The sequence below is a fragment of the Oncorhynchus tshawytscha genome, linkage group LG07, assembly GCF_018296145.1.
Source record: "Oncorhynchus tshawytscha isolate Ot180627B linkage group LG07, Otsh_v2.0, whole genome shotgun sequence".
NCBI classification, from domain to species: Eukaryota; Metazoa; Chordata; class Actinopteri; order Salmoniformes; family Salmonidae; genus Oncorhynchus; species Oncorhynchus tshawytscha.
Window position 1 is genome coordinate 13485938 of NC_056435.1, and position 17244 is coordinate 13503181.

At 43.6% G+C, this 17244-nt stretch overlaps 1 protein-coding gene across 3 annotated transcripts in view; it reads right to left on the reverse strand.

The window, feature by feature from the left end:
• Positions 1–17244, reverse strand: part of appa (amyloid beta (A4) precursor protein a) — a 45178-nt gene that overhangs the window by 16800 nt on the left and 11134 nt on the right. For all 3 annotated transcript variants that reach the window (XM_024426219.2, XM_024426218.2, XM_024426217.2), the window contains exons 2-6: positions 4959–5126; positions 1999–2128; positions 1659–1771; positions 1016–1200; positions 204–499 (exon numbers count right to left, since the gene is read on the reverse strand). In XM_024426219.2, coding sequence (XP_024281987.1) covers positions 204–499; positions 1016–1200; positions 1659–1771; positions 1999–2128; positions 4959–5126 — 892 coding nt within the window. The remainder of the gene's footprint in view (positions 1–203; positions 500–1015; positions 1201–1658; positions 1772–1998; positions 2129–4958; positions 5127–17244) is intronic.

Genomic DNA, 17244 nt, shown 5'->3' on the forward strand with positions numbered 1-17244 from the left:
GCCAATGGTGTGTGAACTTACACACCACTGTAATGTCATGGGTGGTGGAATGGGGATTTAGCTGAATTCCTACTAATTTAGTGGTGAGTTTCTAGATTTGCACCCCCCCAATTCCACCCCTGCATACACTCACTCAACCTTTAAATAGACAAGAGTAAATTATGTACACACACAAGGCCCCTGGCCCTCCCAGTCCCTCTCACCTCTGACCACTTCCTCCACAGACTCAGTGGTAGTAGTAGTGGTGGTAGTCATGGCGATGTTGGTGGTGGGCTCACTATCGTCGCGCTCGTCAATGACGTCGTCATCATCCTCCTCCTCCTCGTCCTCGTTCCCGTCTCCATCCTGGTCATTGTCCAGCACCTCCTGCCCCTCTTCCTCATCATCATCATCTTCTTCCTCCTCCTCTACCATGGCAGGGGCGGTCTCCTCTGTCTCCTCCTCCTCCTGTTGCTGCTGGGGTGTGAACCCAGCTGGCTTTGCTGCCCCCCTTTCCATACTGTGAGATGGATGATTGAGGAAGGTAGAAAGAGGGAGAGTGAGGATGTGTGTGAGTAACGTGGTTATGAGCGAGTGTACTGTGGGTGTGTGTGAGTGCTATTATAAGTATAATCTCGTTCCCAGACACTTCTGCGCAAATGGGCAAAAAGTCTGGTGGATCAGCGAGTCAAACTTCGCTGCTGTTAGCCACTACCGAAAGACCGGTAGAAACTCCAGGCACATAGGCATTGGCTTAATGTACCAACCAATCACCTCTCACAACACCTTCCCCCTACCCTGTTTGTCATGCACACTTCAGTTTACGGTCAGCCTCGCAGTTGTGTGATTAGCTAAATTAAATGACAAATACTTTACTCAGTAGGTCACTCCCATAGAATTCTATGGTCTCTCCCACTAAGGCCAATTTTGAATTGTTGATATCCCAGGCTGATATGCACTGTGCACAATAGCCTGGGGGCGAGGATAGTATAAGTATGAATGTAAGGGAGTACTGTATGAGCTCCTGTGTGTGTACCTGTTGTCAGTGTAGTCCGTCTCGGCTCCTCCCCACCACACATCCGAGTCGTCCTCGTCCTGCTCAGTGCTGTCGGTCTCCCTGTCTGACGGACAGCACACAAACTCCACCCCCCGGAAACGGTCAATGCCGCACGGCAACAGCATCCCGTAGTCATGGAGATTCAAAGTGCGGTCTCCACAGGACTGGGTGAGAGAGGGGTGGGGCTGTTAAAGCAAGGGCTGTGTGTACCAAGAGTAGGAGCACTGATCTAGGATCAGTTCCCCCCGTCCATGTCATTGTATTCATGGTGATCTAAAAGACAAAACGGATCCTAAATCGGCACTTCTACTCTGAGATAATTGATTCATATGGCTCCAGGTTTTGTGAATTATACACTACATGCACAAAAGTAGGTGGACACCTGCTTGACAAACATCTCATTCCAAAATCATGGGTATTAATATAGAGTTGGACCCTCTTTGCTGCTATAACAGCCTCCACTCTTCTGGGAAGGCTTGCCACTAGATGTTGGAACATTACTGCGGGGACTTGCTTCCAATCAGCCACAAGAGCATTAGTGAGGTCAGGCACTGACGTTGGTCGATTAGGCCTGGCTCGCAATCAGTGTTGTATGCATGTAAGTGTGCGCGTGTGATCTCACCTCTTTGGCCACAGTGTGCCAGTGCAGGTGGCTCTCACACATGTCCATGCGCTCCTGGTGCAGGAACTTGCACTTATCAGGAACCAGCAGGGCATCACTGACAAACTCCCCCACTGCACCATATACAAACAGAACCAATTAATATACAGACATAACTAAAAAAAAACATCTGCCAACAACAAAATAACCACTTTTTATTAAGGGATGGAATTCAAATAGTAGAAACGCACACATAAATCAATTTCTCTCCCCCTCTCACATACACACAACGCATATTTCCCCCCTACACACAGCGAACCCCACCCACACACTCAAGCCTCCCCACACAGTGCATTTGTACCTAGGCATCGGTAGGGCACCACGATGTGCAGGTGACTGCGGCACTGCTTGCGGCCCTTCTTGCACCAGTTCTGGACGCTGACTGGCTGGTTGGCCTCCACCACGTTGGTGATCTGCAGCTCAGGGTATACCTGGGAGAGAAGAAACACAGAGTCTGTCTATCATCATCACCCCCCCATCCCATTTTCTATCTATGATTTCTCTCTCCCTCCCCCACATCACCCATCTGTCCCACCATCCGTTCACAGGAGGGTAAGCGCTCTTTTCCGCTCTCTCCCAAATCACTGTTCGTCCACATCCTCCCATCCGTCCCTACCATCCGGTCAAAGCCCTCTTTTTTTACTCCCCCTTCTCTCCATATCCCCCTCTTAATTGTTCTCAGTTCTCCTCTAATCCACCTCTCAAAGTATTACTTGTTTTGCTCCTCTCATCCAATTACTTGACTAACTCACTCCACCCCTCCTTTCCTACCTTTCAATTGGTTTATCATTTATCCACCGTTTCCCTGACCCAATTCTTCTCAATCTCCATTTTAACAGCACTACACTCCAACTCCTCTCTATGCACATGCCTTTCGGTTGTTTCTTTCTCTCCCTCCCTTTAGTTTATCATCATAAAATTCAGAGTTCAACTGCATTGTGCCATGTAAATGAATTACATTTATTGACCTTGAATTCCCCCCCCTCAGCAATATTGCAGGGTGACGATTTGGCTCTTTATCCTTCAGCGCCCCCCAACTCTACCACCTTCCCTCCCGCCTAGCTCCTCGCAATATGTAGTACTTGATTCACATCTCTCCTCCCCATCTATCCCCCCTTCCTCTCCCACCTCCGGGCAGTCCTGGTTGATGCCAAAGACACCATTTCTACTCCCTCTCTCTCTCCTCCTACCAGAACTGCAGGATGCTGATACATTTGGATGCATCCCGCTCTCATTCCCCTCCCTGTCCCTTCTCCCCCATGTGTGTTCTCACTTTGCAGTATTTTTGCATTGCATGTGGTTGTATTAGTGTATTTATATTGTGTATAGGTCCCATGTGGCTTAGTTGGTAGAGCATGGCACTTGCAACACCGGGGTTGTGGGTTTGATTCCCACGAGGAACTAGTACGAACAAATATGAAAATGTATGCACTCACCATTGTTAAATCGCTCTGGATAGGAGCGTCTGCTAAATTACGTAAATGTGTATTTAGTACGGTGACCTAACAAAATTTAATTTCCATGTCTATGGACATTATAGTAGGTCCTCGGTAGCTTAGTTGGTAGAGCATAATGCTTGCAACGCCAGAATACTACTACTACTACTACTAATAATAATAATGTGGGTGCTTTCATTTGTCCTATTTCATACATCTGCACGTGTGTATTATACGCATATGTGAATTGAAAATGAGTTATGCATATCCCACTCCCCGGGACACACTTGGAGAATAAGCCATTGCTGATGGCGACCCCGGAGCAATTAGGGTTAAGTGCTTTGCTCAAGGGCACGTTAGATTTTTCACAAAGTCGGCTCAGGGATTCGAAGTAGCGACCTTTTAGGTTACTGGCCCAGCACTCTTAAAATGGACACTTCGGGATTTTGCCAATGAGGCCACTTTGCTTCTCCAGAGTCAGATGAACTTGTGAATAACATGTTGTCTCGGTGTCCAGTATGCAGGAAGTTAGAGGTAGTTTCGCAAGCTAATGCTGACTAGCATGTAGCGCAATGAATGGAAGTCTATGGGTATGTGTTAAGATGTATGGACACATGACTAAGTCACCTTTGGATAAAAGTGTCTGCTAAATGGAATACATTATATTATACACTACCGATCAAAAGTTTTAAAACACCTACTCATTCAAGGGTTTCTCTGTATTTAAAAAAATATATATTTTCTACATTGTAGAATAATAGTGAAGACATCAAAACTATGAAATAATAAATGGAATCAGGTAGTAACCAAAAAAACAATCCCTACTTTTGCCTTGCACACTCTTGGCATTCTCGCAACCAGCTTCATGAGGTAGTCACCTGGAATGCATTTCAATTAACAGGTGTGCCTTGTTGAATTAATTTGTGGAATTTTTCCTTCTTCATGCATTTGAGCCAATCAGTTGTGTTATTACAAGGGGTGTGGGGGTATACAGAAGATATATTTTACCAAATAGGGCCAAGTCCATATTTTGGGAAGAACAGCTCAGATAAGCAAAGAGAAACGACAGTCCATCATTACTTTAAGACATGAAGGTCACTCTATACGGAAAATGTGAGTTGCAAAAACCATCAAGTGCTATGATGAAACTGGTTCTCATGAGGACCGCCACAGGAATGTAAGACCCAGAGTTACCTCTGCTGTAGAGGATAAGTTCATTAGAGTTACCAGCGTCAGAAATTGGCAATTAACTGAACCTCAGATTGCAACCCAAATAAATGCTTCACAGAGTTGAAGTAACAGAGACATCAACTGTTCAGAGGAGACTGCATGAAATCTGGTCTTGATGGTCGAATTGCTGCAAAGAAACCACTACTAAAGGACACCAATAAGAAGAGCCTTGCTTGGGCCAAGAAACATGAGCAATGGACATTGGACCGGTGGAAATTTGTCCTTTGGTCTGGAGTCCAAATGGGAGATTTTTGGTTCCTGCAGCAATACGCCATCCCACATTGTTTGGGCTTAGTGGGACTATCATTTGTTTATCAACAGGACAAATGACCCAACACACCTCTAGGCTGTGTACGGGCTATTTTACCAAGAAGAAGAGTGAAGAACCTCAAATATATTCAGATTTTTTGGTAACTACATGATTCCATGTGTTATTTAATTGTTTTGATGTCTTCACTATTATTCTACAATGTAGAATAAAGAAAAAAATATATATAAAAGGAAAACACTTGAATGAGTAAGTGTTCTAAAACTTTTGACCGGGAGTGTATACTAAGTTATTGTATTATATCATATCCGAGCCCAATCTCCATACCTCCTGACAGTACTGCAGGATGCCCTCCTTGGTGCCGATACAGCTCTTGGTGCCGGAGGGGTCTGACTCCCATTTGCCGCTCTGGACATCCACATGCATGTTGAGCTTCCCACAGAACATGGCCACCTGGGGCTCCGCCAGCAGGCCCATCCCACCATCTGTCGGCACCTTGAGAGGGAGGGAGGGCGAAGTGGAGGGATGGAGAGACAAAAAGAGAATTGTTAATTTACTCTCGTTCCGTGGTATTCGGTAGGCATGTGCGAGAAGTGAGAAATCCAAATGGTCAGCAGAAAATATTTGATACAACATTTTACAAAATTAGGTTCCTTTCATTTAGCTTTTATTTATACAGTTTGCTGTCATTGTTGTTTGCCAGGGAGACTTGTTCAAGATGGCAGCAGTTTCTAAAACATGCCCCACAAAGAATTGGCAATACATGACACATAGAACAATATAATACAAAGAATGTTTAAAAATACATTTTTCATAAATGTCAGAATGATGTGGAGAAGGAATGGAGTGATGGAAGATTGGAGAAAAACTGAAATGTGTAAGAAAGGGAGAGATCGGGGTAATGATTCAAGAAAATAAAAGTGGGAGGCAGGAATAAGAGGAGAACAAAGAGGTGTAAGCGGGGGAAAAGATAGACCCTTTATTCGTAAACTACTTTTGACCAGTGCCCAATAGATGGGATAGATGCACAGATTAGAGTTTGGGTGGCATTTCAGTCATTGACTTGTTACATCAATGAGGCTCCGGTGTGAGGTTTCCCCTCAGTACAGGTCTAGGATCAGCTTTCCCTCCCCCAATCCTGACCTTTAAGGTTTGTGTTGGAAATACAAAACTGACCCATCAGCATCCTAGGGGCAAATTCACACTATACCCATCAATGGCAAAAAGAGAGGCTTTCTTTGATGATCTTTGATGGTGAGAGAAAATAATTGCTACTGTAGACTTTCCTACCGAATTGTGATTGAAAAACCCACAGCACCATTGCAGTCTCTTATGAAACCTCCCCAACCTAAAGCTTTTACACACGCAGGCACGCACATTGGACTGCGTACACCACGCACGTATCCTCGATATCCTACAGGTGGCAGCACTGAGAAAGAACATGTACTGTAGTTTGCCAGCCTGCCAAGGGGTATGCACGCTTGGCTTGGCTCACGTGTGTGCGCGCCCCTTTGTTGTCCATCCAATGCCTATTCACGTGTACTAATTATATTATGTAACTCCATTGATGTGTGTACATCTATCTCTGTGAGTATGTTTGTGTGAGCACGTATGTGTGTCCATTGCTACTACGTAAGGAGGTCTTGTAATGAGAATCCTATAAGAAGGGAGGTGGGGACAAACAAAAGACTGAAAGACAGCATTGTACTAGGGAACGAGGGAGAAGAGAGAGAGAGAACGAGAGAAAGAGACTTGCATTGTGTTTTTATATAATCTTGTTAGTGGTTTGGCAGTAAAACAAATGTTTGTGAAGTAGAGGATGACATACTGTGAATGGACTTGATTCTTTTCCGAGCTAATGCACAATGTAATCCTTATCCACACACACAGACAGTGCACGCACATTCAGACACGCGCACACGCCCATTCAATATGCACGCGCACATGCCCATTCATATGCACGCGCACATGCCCATTCAATATGCACGCGCACATGCCCATTCATATGCACTGTGCATGCATGCACACATTCTGGCATGCACGTGTACACACAAACACATCAGATTGCAGTGTAGTTCTGAGGGACGGATGTGTCACCTAAAGAAGTTCATGTCCTTCAAGCAAACCTGTTAGGCCACATGCCCTAGCGCCAAGCAAATCTGTAAATCCCTCACGCACATAGACACAGTGGAAAAACATGTGAAATCACTTGTGTTAGTGTCTTCTATCAATCAAATGTATTTATAAAGCCCTTTTTACATCCGTAGAGGTCAAAGTGCCATACAGAAACCCAGCTGAAAACCTCAAACAGCAAGCAATGCAGATGTAGAAGCACAGTGGCTAGGAAAAACTCCCTAGAAAAGGCTGGAACCTAGGAAGAAACCAGACTCTGAAGGGTGGCCAGTCCTCTTCTGGTTGTGCCGGGTGGAGATTCTAACAGTACACGGCCATTTAAGGCCAGATTGTTACAAAACCCACAAACAGGTTAAAAGAAGTGTGTGTGTGAGAATGTATTCATCCATGTGTACAGTAAACTAGGGTTGTGCGGTATCTAGATTTCCAGTCATACCGTTTCTGTACCATACCAGTGCATACAGTATTACCAATGGGCATACAAGGGGCGCTATTTAAAGATAAAAAAAAAAAAATGCAACCCACAAAACCATTTAGGTAACAGGGACCTCTCTCCAGGAGGGGATTGAATGTCTGCCGTAACCATGAAGCTTGATCTTGACATCTAGCCCCTTAGCTATCAAACCCGGATAACATTTGACACATCTTAGATTTATTGTATTTATACTTAACTTGTAGTTATAAGTAGTGACATAGCACGCACCCCCACGAAACCAGGGTAATAATTGAAGTTAGCATATCACTAGCTTAGGGCAATTGCTAGACGTCCCCTGGTACAATAGCCAGTGCCTCTCAAAAGTAAGGAAATAGACCTTCCAACTACTCCAAAACAGGGTGGTTGGCCTCCACTTTTTGCAACGGAAAACGACAATGAGTGTTTCTTACTGGACAACTTCAAGAAGTCATTCTGCGTTTGTCAATTTTTGGTTTGGTGCAAAATCATCATGACCCTAGTCAGCTTTGTGTTGACATGTTCCAGATGGCATGACCCCAGGTGGTGAAGGTAGGCAACAACATCTCCACAAGGGTGCGTGCTCAGCCCCCTCCTGTACCCCCTGTTCACACATGACTACATGGCAATGCACATCTCCCAACTTAATCATCAAGTTTGCAGACAAAAGTGGCAGGCCTGATTACCAAAATGGACAAGACAGCCTACAGGGAGGAGAGGGCCCTGGGGGAGTGGTGTCAGGAAAATACCCTCTCCCTCAACAAAATGAAGGAGCTGATTGTGGGCAGCAGAGAGAGCACACCCCATCCAAAACCACTGGTCTGCAGTAGAGAAGGTGAAAAGCTTTAAGTTCCTTGGCGTGCACGTCACTGACAAGCTGAAATGGTCCATTCACAGACAGTGTGGTGAAAAAGGAGCAAGTGCCTCTTCAACCACAAACTTCTACAGATGCACCATTGAGAGTATCCGATCAGGCTGTATCACCACCTGGTATAGCAATTGCACTGTCTGCAACCACAGGGCTCTCCAGAGGGTAGTGTGTTCAGCTCAACGCATCCCCGGGGCCACACTGCCTGCCCTCCAGGACATCTACAGCACCCAGTGTCACAGGAAGGCCAAGAAGATCAGCAAGGAGTCAGGACCTCAGCTACATGGCCTGTTCACCCTGCTATCATCTACAACCGAGAGACTGAAAAACAGCTTCTATTTCCAGGTCTTCAGACAGTTAAATAGTCACTTAAGCTTCCGCCCAGTACTCTACCCTGAGCTTTAGTCACTGTTACTAGCCGGCTACCACCCGGTACTCAACCTTGCACCTTAGAGACTGCTGCTCTATATAGTCATTGAACACTGTAGAACTGACCCCAATTAGTCAACTAGTCAATTGTTTGGCCGATAGGCTGTCAGTGAACCAAGATGTTCTTTTGTTGAGTAGCAAAAAAATATATATATTTTTTAAAAATACATATTTACACAGTACCAGTCAAAAGTTGACACTTATTCAAGGGTTTCTTAATTTTTTACTGTTTTCTAATAATAGTGAAATAATACATATGGAATCATGTTGTATTCAAAAAAAACATTTTTTTTAAAGGACTTAAACTCAAAATATATTTTACATTTGAGATTCTTCAAAGTAGCTGCCCTTTGCCTTGACAGCTTTGCACACATGGCTCTCTCTCAAATCACACACACACACAAACTCAGCAAATAAAGAAACGTCTTTCAAAGATAATTCGTAAAAATCCAAATAACTTCACAGATCTTCATTGTAAAGGGTTTAAATACTGTTTCCAATGCTTGTTTATCCGGTATTGGAAACAGTTTATTCAGTCTTAAATTTTATCGATTATTTACATTGGTTGAGGTTGGTTTAGGAACATTGTTTGAAATGTTTGGACCAAGTTAACAGGTATATTATTAGATACTTTGACGGCATGTTGGGCGAGTTGAAACCGATGTATTTCTGAATCAAACGCACCAAATAAATTTACATTTTTGGGACATAGGACATTATCAAAGAAAATGACCATTTGTGATGTTTCTGGGACATTGGAGTGTCAACAAAAGATATTCAAAAGGTAAGGCATGAATTATATCGCTATTTCTGACGTTTGTGGCACACCTGCCTGGTTAAAATATGATTTTTATGTGTTTGTATGCGGGGCGCTGTCCTAAGATAATCGCATGGTTTGCTCTCGCCGTAAAGCCCTTTTGAAATCTGACACAGCGGCTGGATTAACAAGAAGTAACGTTTTATTTTGATGTATAACACATATTTTCAAGAATGTTAAATATTTGAATTTGGTATTTTTGAATTTTGCGCTCTGCAATTTCACCAGATGTTGGCCCATAAGAACTTAATCAATGTGGTTCCATGTCATTTCAACCAGAAAATGTGATGACTTCGAATTAACATGGAAAACTGATTAAATTTGCAAAAAGTCATCAACGTAAAAGGTTTTGGGGAAATTGTCGTCTTCACTCAACTTTAAAACTAAATCCATTTTCATGGTTAACATTTCTGCGGATTTCACATTGAACTTGATCAAAAGTCATTCAAAACTAGCCGTTGAACTGATGTCTTTCCCCAGTGGGTAGATCTGCAGATAGCTGAAACATCTGCTTGTCAGTCATGTCATTTTCCTCTGTATATTTACACTAGTGGAAAGGTACACCTCCCTTGTGATGTGTGTGCAAGATCAGAGTCTTAGTTCTGCTCTACAAGAAATCAATGATGTAGAACAGGGTTCTCCAACTTTTGATCCAGCAAATTCCGGTCCAGAGAGAACCTTTAGTTTAATATTTGAATAATGTGCATTACTGCAGGGCTGGATCAAAAGTCTACACGCCAAATGATTGGAGTTGGAGAACCCTGTAGATCGGGTCAGATAACACGATGCTCTTATACCCACATTATCATCTCAACCAAACCATATTGCTTGGATATTTTCTTTTCACGTGGCTAGGTCCAGTCACTAAAAGCGAGCTGAGCTGGCCCCTTAACATATCCGTTTCCAGCCCAAAGTGAATATAGGCATAGTTAGCTTGCCATGCCCCACTCAAACCATGCTGGCAAGAAGCAGTTCGTAACAAAAGCAGGCTGGCCATCGTCCCAGTCAGTACTCACTGGAAAGCGAGCCAAAAGAGCACAGTTCAGGTTGACAATAGTGTGAAAAAGGTTATTGTTATAGAAAGACCACGATGACCCAATTCCACTTTGTGACAACTGCTGATGTATAAAGGACTTTAGAACGTGTTTGAAATTTGACCCAGTTCCATGTCGTGCCCCCCCCCCTCATCACTTAGATTTAAAGTGTCTTAAATGTGAAGAAATTGAAACAGGGGCCTAGGTGGAGCAATCCCTATATTGCTTTTAGACCTACCCGCTACTCTGATGTGTGAACACTCCCTCACACTCTAAACCACTTTTCCAGTATTCAAAACCACCTCATCTGTTTGCCTTGTAAATCATGTCCTTCCTCTATTCTCCATCCCCCTCCCCTCCCCATCCCTCTGCAAACAGTTGGGGGGTGGCATGGGGAGCAGCCAAATCCCACTGCAGCCTTATAAATCAGACTGTTTGGAATGGAAAGGTTAGAAAGGGCGAGAGAGAAAGCAACAAAGCGAGAGATGAAAGAAGGCGGGATTTAAATGGACAATGAGGCTTTGTGCGTATGAGGTTCAAGTAAGGTGATGTACGTAAGGTGCATTAACTTTGAGCACCAGTGGAGTATGGTGAAGTTGCCCTTAGATCCTGATCTTATTGCAGGAGATACAAAGCCGACCCAAAAGTTTAAGGTTAGGATTGGGGGAGGGAAAGCAGATCCTAGATATGTACCTTGGGAAAACTTCACCCTGGATCACAAACCAGTCGGGAGAGGTAGAACAGTATTGGTTAACGGTTTTCCTAGCTGCAGGGTTCAAAACATATGAGCGAGAGAAAGACGGGAGGGAGAAAGCGAATAATAGAACAGAGGAGTAGTGGACATGAGACAGGGCTTTCCCTGAGCCACCTGCTCCATCGCCTGCCTCTGCCCACTCTCATCCATCGCCAGCATTGCAATCTCATCTATCGGCTTGCCAGCCTGCCGGCAGTAAGCTGGGTTGAGGATTACGCTGAGCTGCATGGCCCGAGATATCCCACAGAGGGCCCAATCCACACTGATACCACCCATGGTACCCTCCTGCTGCTGTCACAAGACACCATTGTCTCACTACAGCACACTCGAAATAGATATTGCATGTAAAGTACCCCATCAAAGACCATATTGGAGGTAACACAGACCTATGTAATGTTGTCGTAAGCACACAGTAAAAAGGCTAATACAGTTGATTTAAGCTTAATTTAGGGAAATGCAGGAATAACAGTCCCAGCTCGCAACATCAAGAGTTTTCCCCCCAAACGGCAAACAAACAATTTATACCTGTGCAGTTAATGGTCAACCGCGGCACACCAAATGTAAAGTGATAGCACATCAGGCAATTCTCTGGGAGAATCGGGAAGAAAGGCATACGACCAGACTTCTCCTAAGTCTAATTCACATAAATGACAGTAGTCCAATGTAAATATACCTTAATCCAATGCTTGGTACTGCTGGTACTAGCCTTACTAGCACAGCACATGGGAGACTGCTCTCATCAATCACGCCTTTGGCGCTGGTGCACTGCATTGATTAGTGATCCCAGTTGCACATCTCCACCGGCAAAAAGTTGAAGCCATGGAAACTAGAACAAGCATTACAATAGAGCCAGCCACCGCCTGAAAACACAGGGAAGATTTGCCTCATGCTGAAAGTGGGCCATGAAACAGACAGTGTCCGTTTCTGAAAATAAAGTCAGACAATCCTATACCCACGCATAATCTCTGGACTGCGCCTAGCCTGCTGTTTGCTGGTACTAGTAGGAACGTACGGTCGACATACTTACACAGAAACAAGAAGCCACGTTGATTGTTTTTCTATGATAGTGTGTAAGGAAAGCAGACCTGGGTATATTGCATTAACCGAAATGACGGTAACCAAACAAACATTGTCGATTAGAAATTATGGGAATTCATGGTAAATGTACTACTCATGTGCAATCCCCTGGCCTCCGCAATGGATTAGTCCACTGAGAAAGGTGTCAAAGACAGTGCAAAAAAAATAAAAAAATAAAAACTCAGAGTAAAAACAGTATCGGTCAACCAACAGCCTACCAACCCAACAATCCAAAAGTCGACTAAAAATGGCGTTAGCCCTACACAGGACAAAAACTTATTTGAATTGAATCATGACCTCATTTCAGTCAGGTGACCTCATTCCGTGACCTATACTGAAACCAGACAAAACATACCGGGTCTCTATCACACATCTTTAAGCACACATTATCTTTGCTCCATATTGTATCTAGGAGCCACAGTCATTGCGTCAGTATTGACTCGTTTGGTTAAACAGAAAACCTTGCTGGTACCTATTGTCCAGTGAGAATGTGTCAATGTGCTATTATTGGTGGGTCACTGACCGTTCCTCTAGCTCGACCAATGGGTATAGGGTGCTTCCCATTGGTTTGCATGGGGATCTCGTGGGTTTTGACCAGGGGTTATAATTCTTCCGGCTTGTCCATCCTCTGGTTTGTCATTTTATTAGCATGAAAACGCACATGCACACCCGCACGTGTTGTGGCATACATAAACGCAAACACACACACCGAAGAACAAGTGTATAATATCATCACACACATTGATTTAATCCTCCCGGGCACTGTTCTGTGAACCAGTCCCACAATCCCGGGGCGGCATTAATTGTGGCTCTGTTGCGGTGGTGTTATCCGAGTGTCCCAAGCCTGCCACTGGGATCTGCTTCAGACCTAGGGAGACCCTCTGGCGGAGCGAGTGTCATCCGAGATCAGCCATTATGTCTGGAGAGTGTACGGACCCGGGAGTCTGGAGAGTGTCCTCTGCCTGTCTCTACCCACCAGAGACACCGGGTGCGTCCTAAATGGCACCCTATTCCCCATGTAGTGCACTACTAGTACAACACTGTGGTCTGTCTAGGTCCCTGGCTGTGTTTGAAATGTGCTCTGGTTAACAGTTGTGCACTCTAAAGGGAATAGGATGCCATTTTAGATGCAGCCAGGCCGTATAGACAGACCATAAACAGATCGATAAGAATGACAGGCACGGAGTAGACAGGCACATCAACAATGACTGGGGAGGAAAGAGAAATAGCCAGAGGCCTTGTATAAAAACAGTCAGTCTGACATACAAAACAAATAAAAATACTACTTAAGTAGTTCTTGGATATATATATATATATATATATATATATATATATATATGCATTTCTTTTTTTGACTACTTTTAATGTACTCCACTACATTCCTAAAGAAAATATGTACTTAACACCCATTTTGCCTGACACCCAAAAGAACTCGTTACATTTCAAATGCTCAGGCACAAGAGCAATATGGTCCAATTCAGGCACCCATCATCCCTACTGCCTCCGATCTGGTGGATACTAAACACATATTGCGTATGTAAATTGTGTCTGAATGTTGAGTGTGCCCCTGGCTGTCCTTAAATCAAAAGGATTTTTTAAAATTATTATTATTATTTTTTTTTTAATTGTGCCATCTGGTTTGCACAATAAGGAATTTTGATGAATAGCATTTACTTTTACTCAAGTCTGACAATTGTACTTTTTACACCACTTTTCTTAAGTACCTTAAAAAAAGTACTTTTACACTTACTCAAATAGTATCTCACTGGGTGACTTTCACTTTAGTCATGTTCTATGAAGGTATCTTTACGGTCACTCAAGTTAGTACTTTTTCCCCCCACTGCCCTGGAGGACAGAGCCTTGTTCTGTTTGGAATACAGGTTGGACGCTATGGGAAAATGGTACATGTGCTTGGTCTTTGGGGTGTGTGTGTTTGTAATGCTATCGGTGCTAGGTTCTGGGACCGGATCCTCGGGTAGGTTGGGTGTGGGAGTGTGTTACAGTGATTAGAGGGCAGTCAGCCCTTCATTTCCTTCACACCATGCCTGCCAACATTCCAATTACACCCTGCACCCGGAACGGAAGACTGGTTGCCGTGGCCATGACGATGATGTCTTTTCCCATCTGGTCGAGATGTGCTACTGTGTCCCTATGATGACAGTTGACAACCTCATTGTCAAGCAATAAGACTGGCTGTAACATAACAAAATGTGGAAAAAGTCAGGGGTCTGAATACTTTCCGAATGCACTGTATTTAAAAAAAAACTAGGCATAACAAAATGTGTCAGTTAAGAACAAATTCTTATTTACAATGACAGCCTACCCCCTGTACTCTGTGTGTGTGTTTATATTAATAACAGTCAAAAGTTGAGACACCTACTCATTCAAGGTTTCTTTATGTAGAATAGTGAAGACATCAAAACAATGAAAAAAAAAAAACATGGAAATACTGTAGTAACCAAAAAAGTCCTAAACAAATCAAAATACATTTTACATTTGATATTCTTCAAAGTAGCCACCCTTTGCACACGCTTGACATTCTCTCAACCAACTTTGTGAGGTAGTCATCTGGAATGCATTTCAATTAAAAGGTGTGCCTTGGTAGAAATTTGTGGAAGTTCTTTCCTTCTTAATGCATTTGAGCCAATCAGTTGTGTTGCGACAAGGTAGGGGTGGTATACAGAAGATAGCCCTATTTAGTAAAATACCAAGTCCATATTATGGCAAGAACTGCTCAAATAAGCAAAGAGAAACGACAGTCCATTACAGTGCAGTCGCAAAAACCCATCAAGCTCTATGATGAAACTGGCACTCATGAGGACCGCCACAGGAAAGGAAGACCCGGAGTTACCTCCGCTGCAGAGGATAAGTTCATTAGAGTTACCAGCCACAGAAATTTCAGACCAAATAAATGCTTCAGAGATCAAGTAACAGACATCACAACATCAACTGTTCAGAGACGACGGCGTGAAATCAGGCCTTCATGGCCGAATTGCTGCAAAGAAACCACTACTAAAGGACACCAATAAGAAGACTTGCTTGAGCCAAGAAACAAGAGCAATGGACATTAGACCGATGGAAATGTGTCCTTTGGTTTGATGAGTCCAAATTTGAGATTTCTGGTTCCAACCGCTGAGTCTTTTTGAGATGCAGAGTAGGTGAATGGATGATCTCCGCATGCGTGTTTCCCAAAGTGAAGCATGGAGGTGGTGGTGTGATGGTGCTTTGCTGGTGACACGGTCTGTGATTTATTTAGAATTCAAGGCACACTTAACCAGCATGGCTACCACAGTCTTCTGCAGCGATACACCATCCCACCTGATTTGCGCTTAATTGTACTATCATTTGTTTTTCAACAGGACAATGACCCAACACACCTCCAGGCTGTGTGAGGGCTATTTGACCAAGAAGGAGGGTGATGGAGTGCTGCATCAGATCACTCGACCTCAACCCAATTGAGATGGTTTGGGATGAGTTGGACCGCAGAGTCAAGGAAAAGCAGCCAACAAGGTGTCATATGTGGGAACTCCTTCAAGACTGTTGGAAAAGCATTCCAGGTGAAGCTGATTGAGAGAATGTCGAGTGTGCAAAGCTACATGATTACATGTGTTATTTCATATACAAAAATAAAGAAAAACCCTTGAATGACGGCTTTTGACTGGTACTGCATGTGTGTGTGTAATATATATATATATATATATATATATATTATATACACACAGTGCAAGTATTCGAGACCCCTTAACCTTTCCCCCATTGCTATTTAACCAATTTTAGAACAATGTAACAATCTACACACAATACACCATAATCTAAGCGAACAGGTTTAGACATTTTTGCCAATAAAAAAACAGAAATACCTGATGTAAATAAGTATTCAGACCCTATGAGACTAAGAATTGAGCTCGGGTGCATCCCGTTTCCATTTGTATCCGAATCTAAGGGAGAGCCAAACAGTTCACACCCCCTTGGGTGCTGCCATTGATTTACATTAGAAGTGCCCATCCAAGAAGGCTCAAGGCCAAAGATAAAACTACATCAAATCACATATCTACCATAGCTTTGATTGGACTGATCATGTCAACAATAAAAGTTTCAAAATCTTAGCTAGCAAGCAGTCGTGAATCAGGTCGACAATCTGTCAAAACGTTTTCAATTCCTGTCAAATGAAGAGAAATTGATAAAAACGTATCGGTGCTCAGCAGCCAATGGACATAAACACTACACAAAAAGTAAAAAATGTATTTAAAAAAATATCTATTAAATTTGCAAATTCAACAATGACTGGAAATGTTTGGAACGAATCAGTGGCTAACTGCAAGTGTTTCAAAGCAATCCATTCTTCTCTGCAGATCCTCAAGCGCTGTCAGGTTGGATGGGGAGCGTTGCTGCACAGCTATTTTCAGGTCTTTCCAGAGATGATCGTTCAGATTCAAGTCTGGGGTCTGGTTGGGCCATTCAAGAACATTCTGAGACTTGGCCCAAAACCACTCCTGCGTTGTCTTGGCTGTGTACTTAGGGTCATTGTCCTGTTGGAAGGTGAACCTTCACCCCAGTCTGAGGTCTTGAGCAAATCCTGACTAATCTCCCAGTCCCTGATGCTGAAAAACATCCCCACAACATGATGCTTCCACCACAATGCTTCACTGTAGGGATGGTGTTAGGTTTCCTCCTGACGTGACACTTTGCATTCAGGCCAAACCATCTTGCTTTCATCAGACCAGAGAATCTTGTTTCTCATGGTCTGAGAGTCTCTAGGTGCCTTTTGGCAAATTGCAAGCGCGCTGTCATGTGCCTTTTACTGAGGAGTGGCTTCCGTCTGGCCACTACACCATAAAGGCCTGATTGGTGGAGTGATGCAGAGATGGGAGAACATTCCAGAAGGACAACCATCTCCACAAAGGAATATTTACTGTTTATATGTAGATGCAGTAGCTCCACAAGAGGAATAGAAGCTCAAGCAGTAGAACATTTGAGGTGTCTGTACTCAGCTCCTGCCCAAGTCAAGGACGGCTCCTAAACCCTTGCCAAATAGCCTACAGCTGTGTCT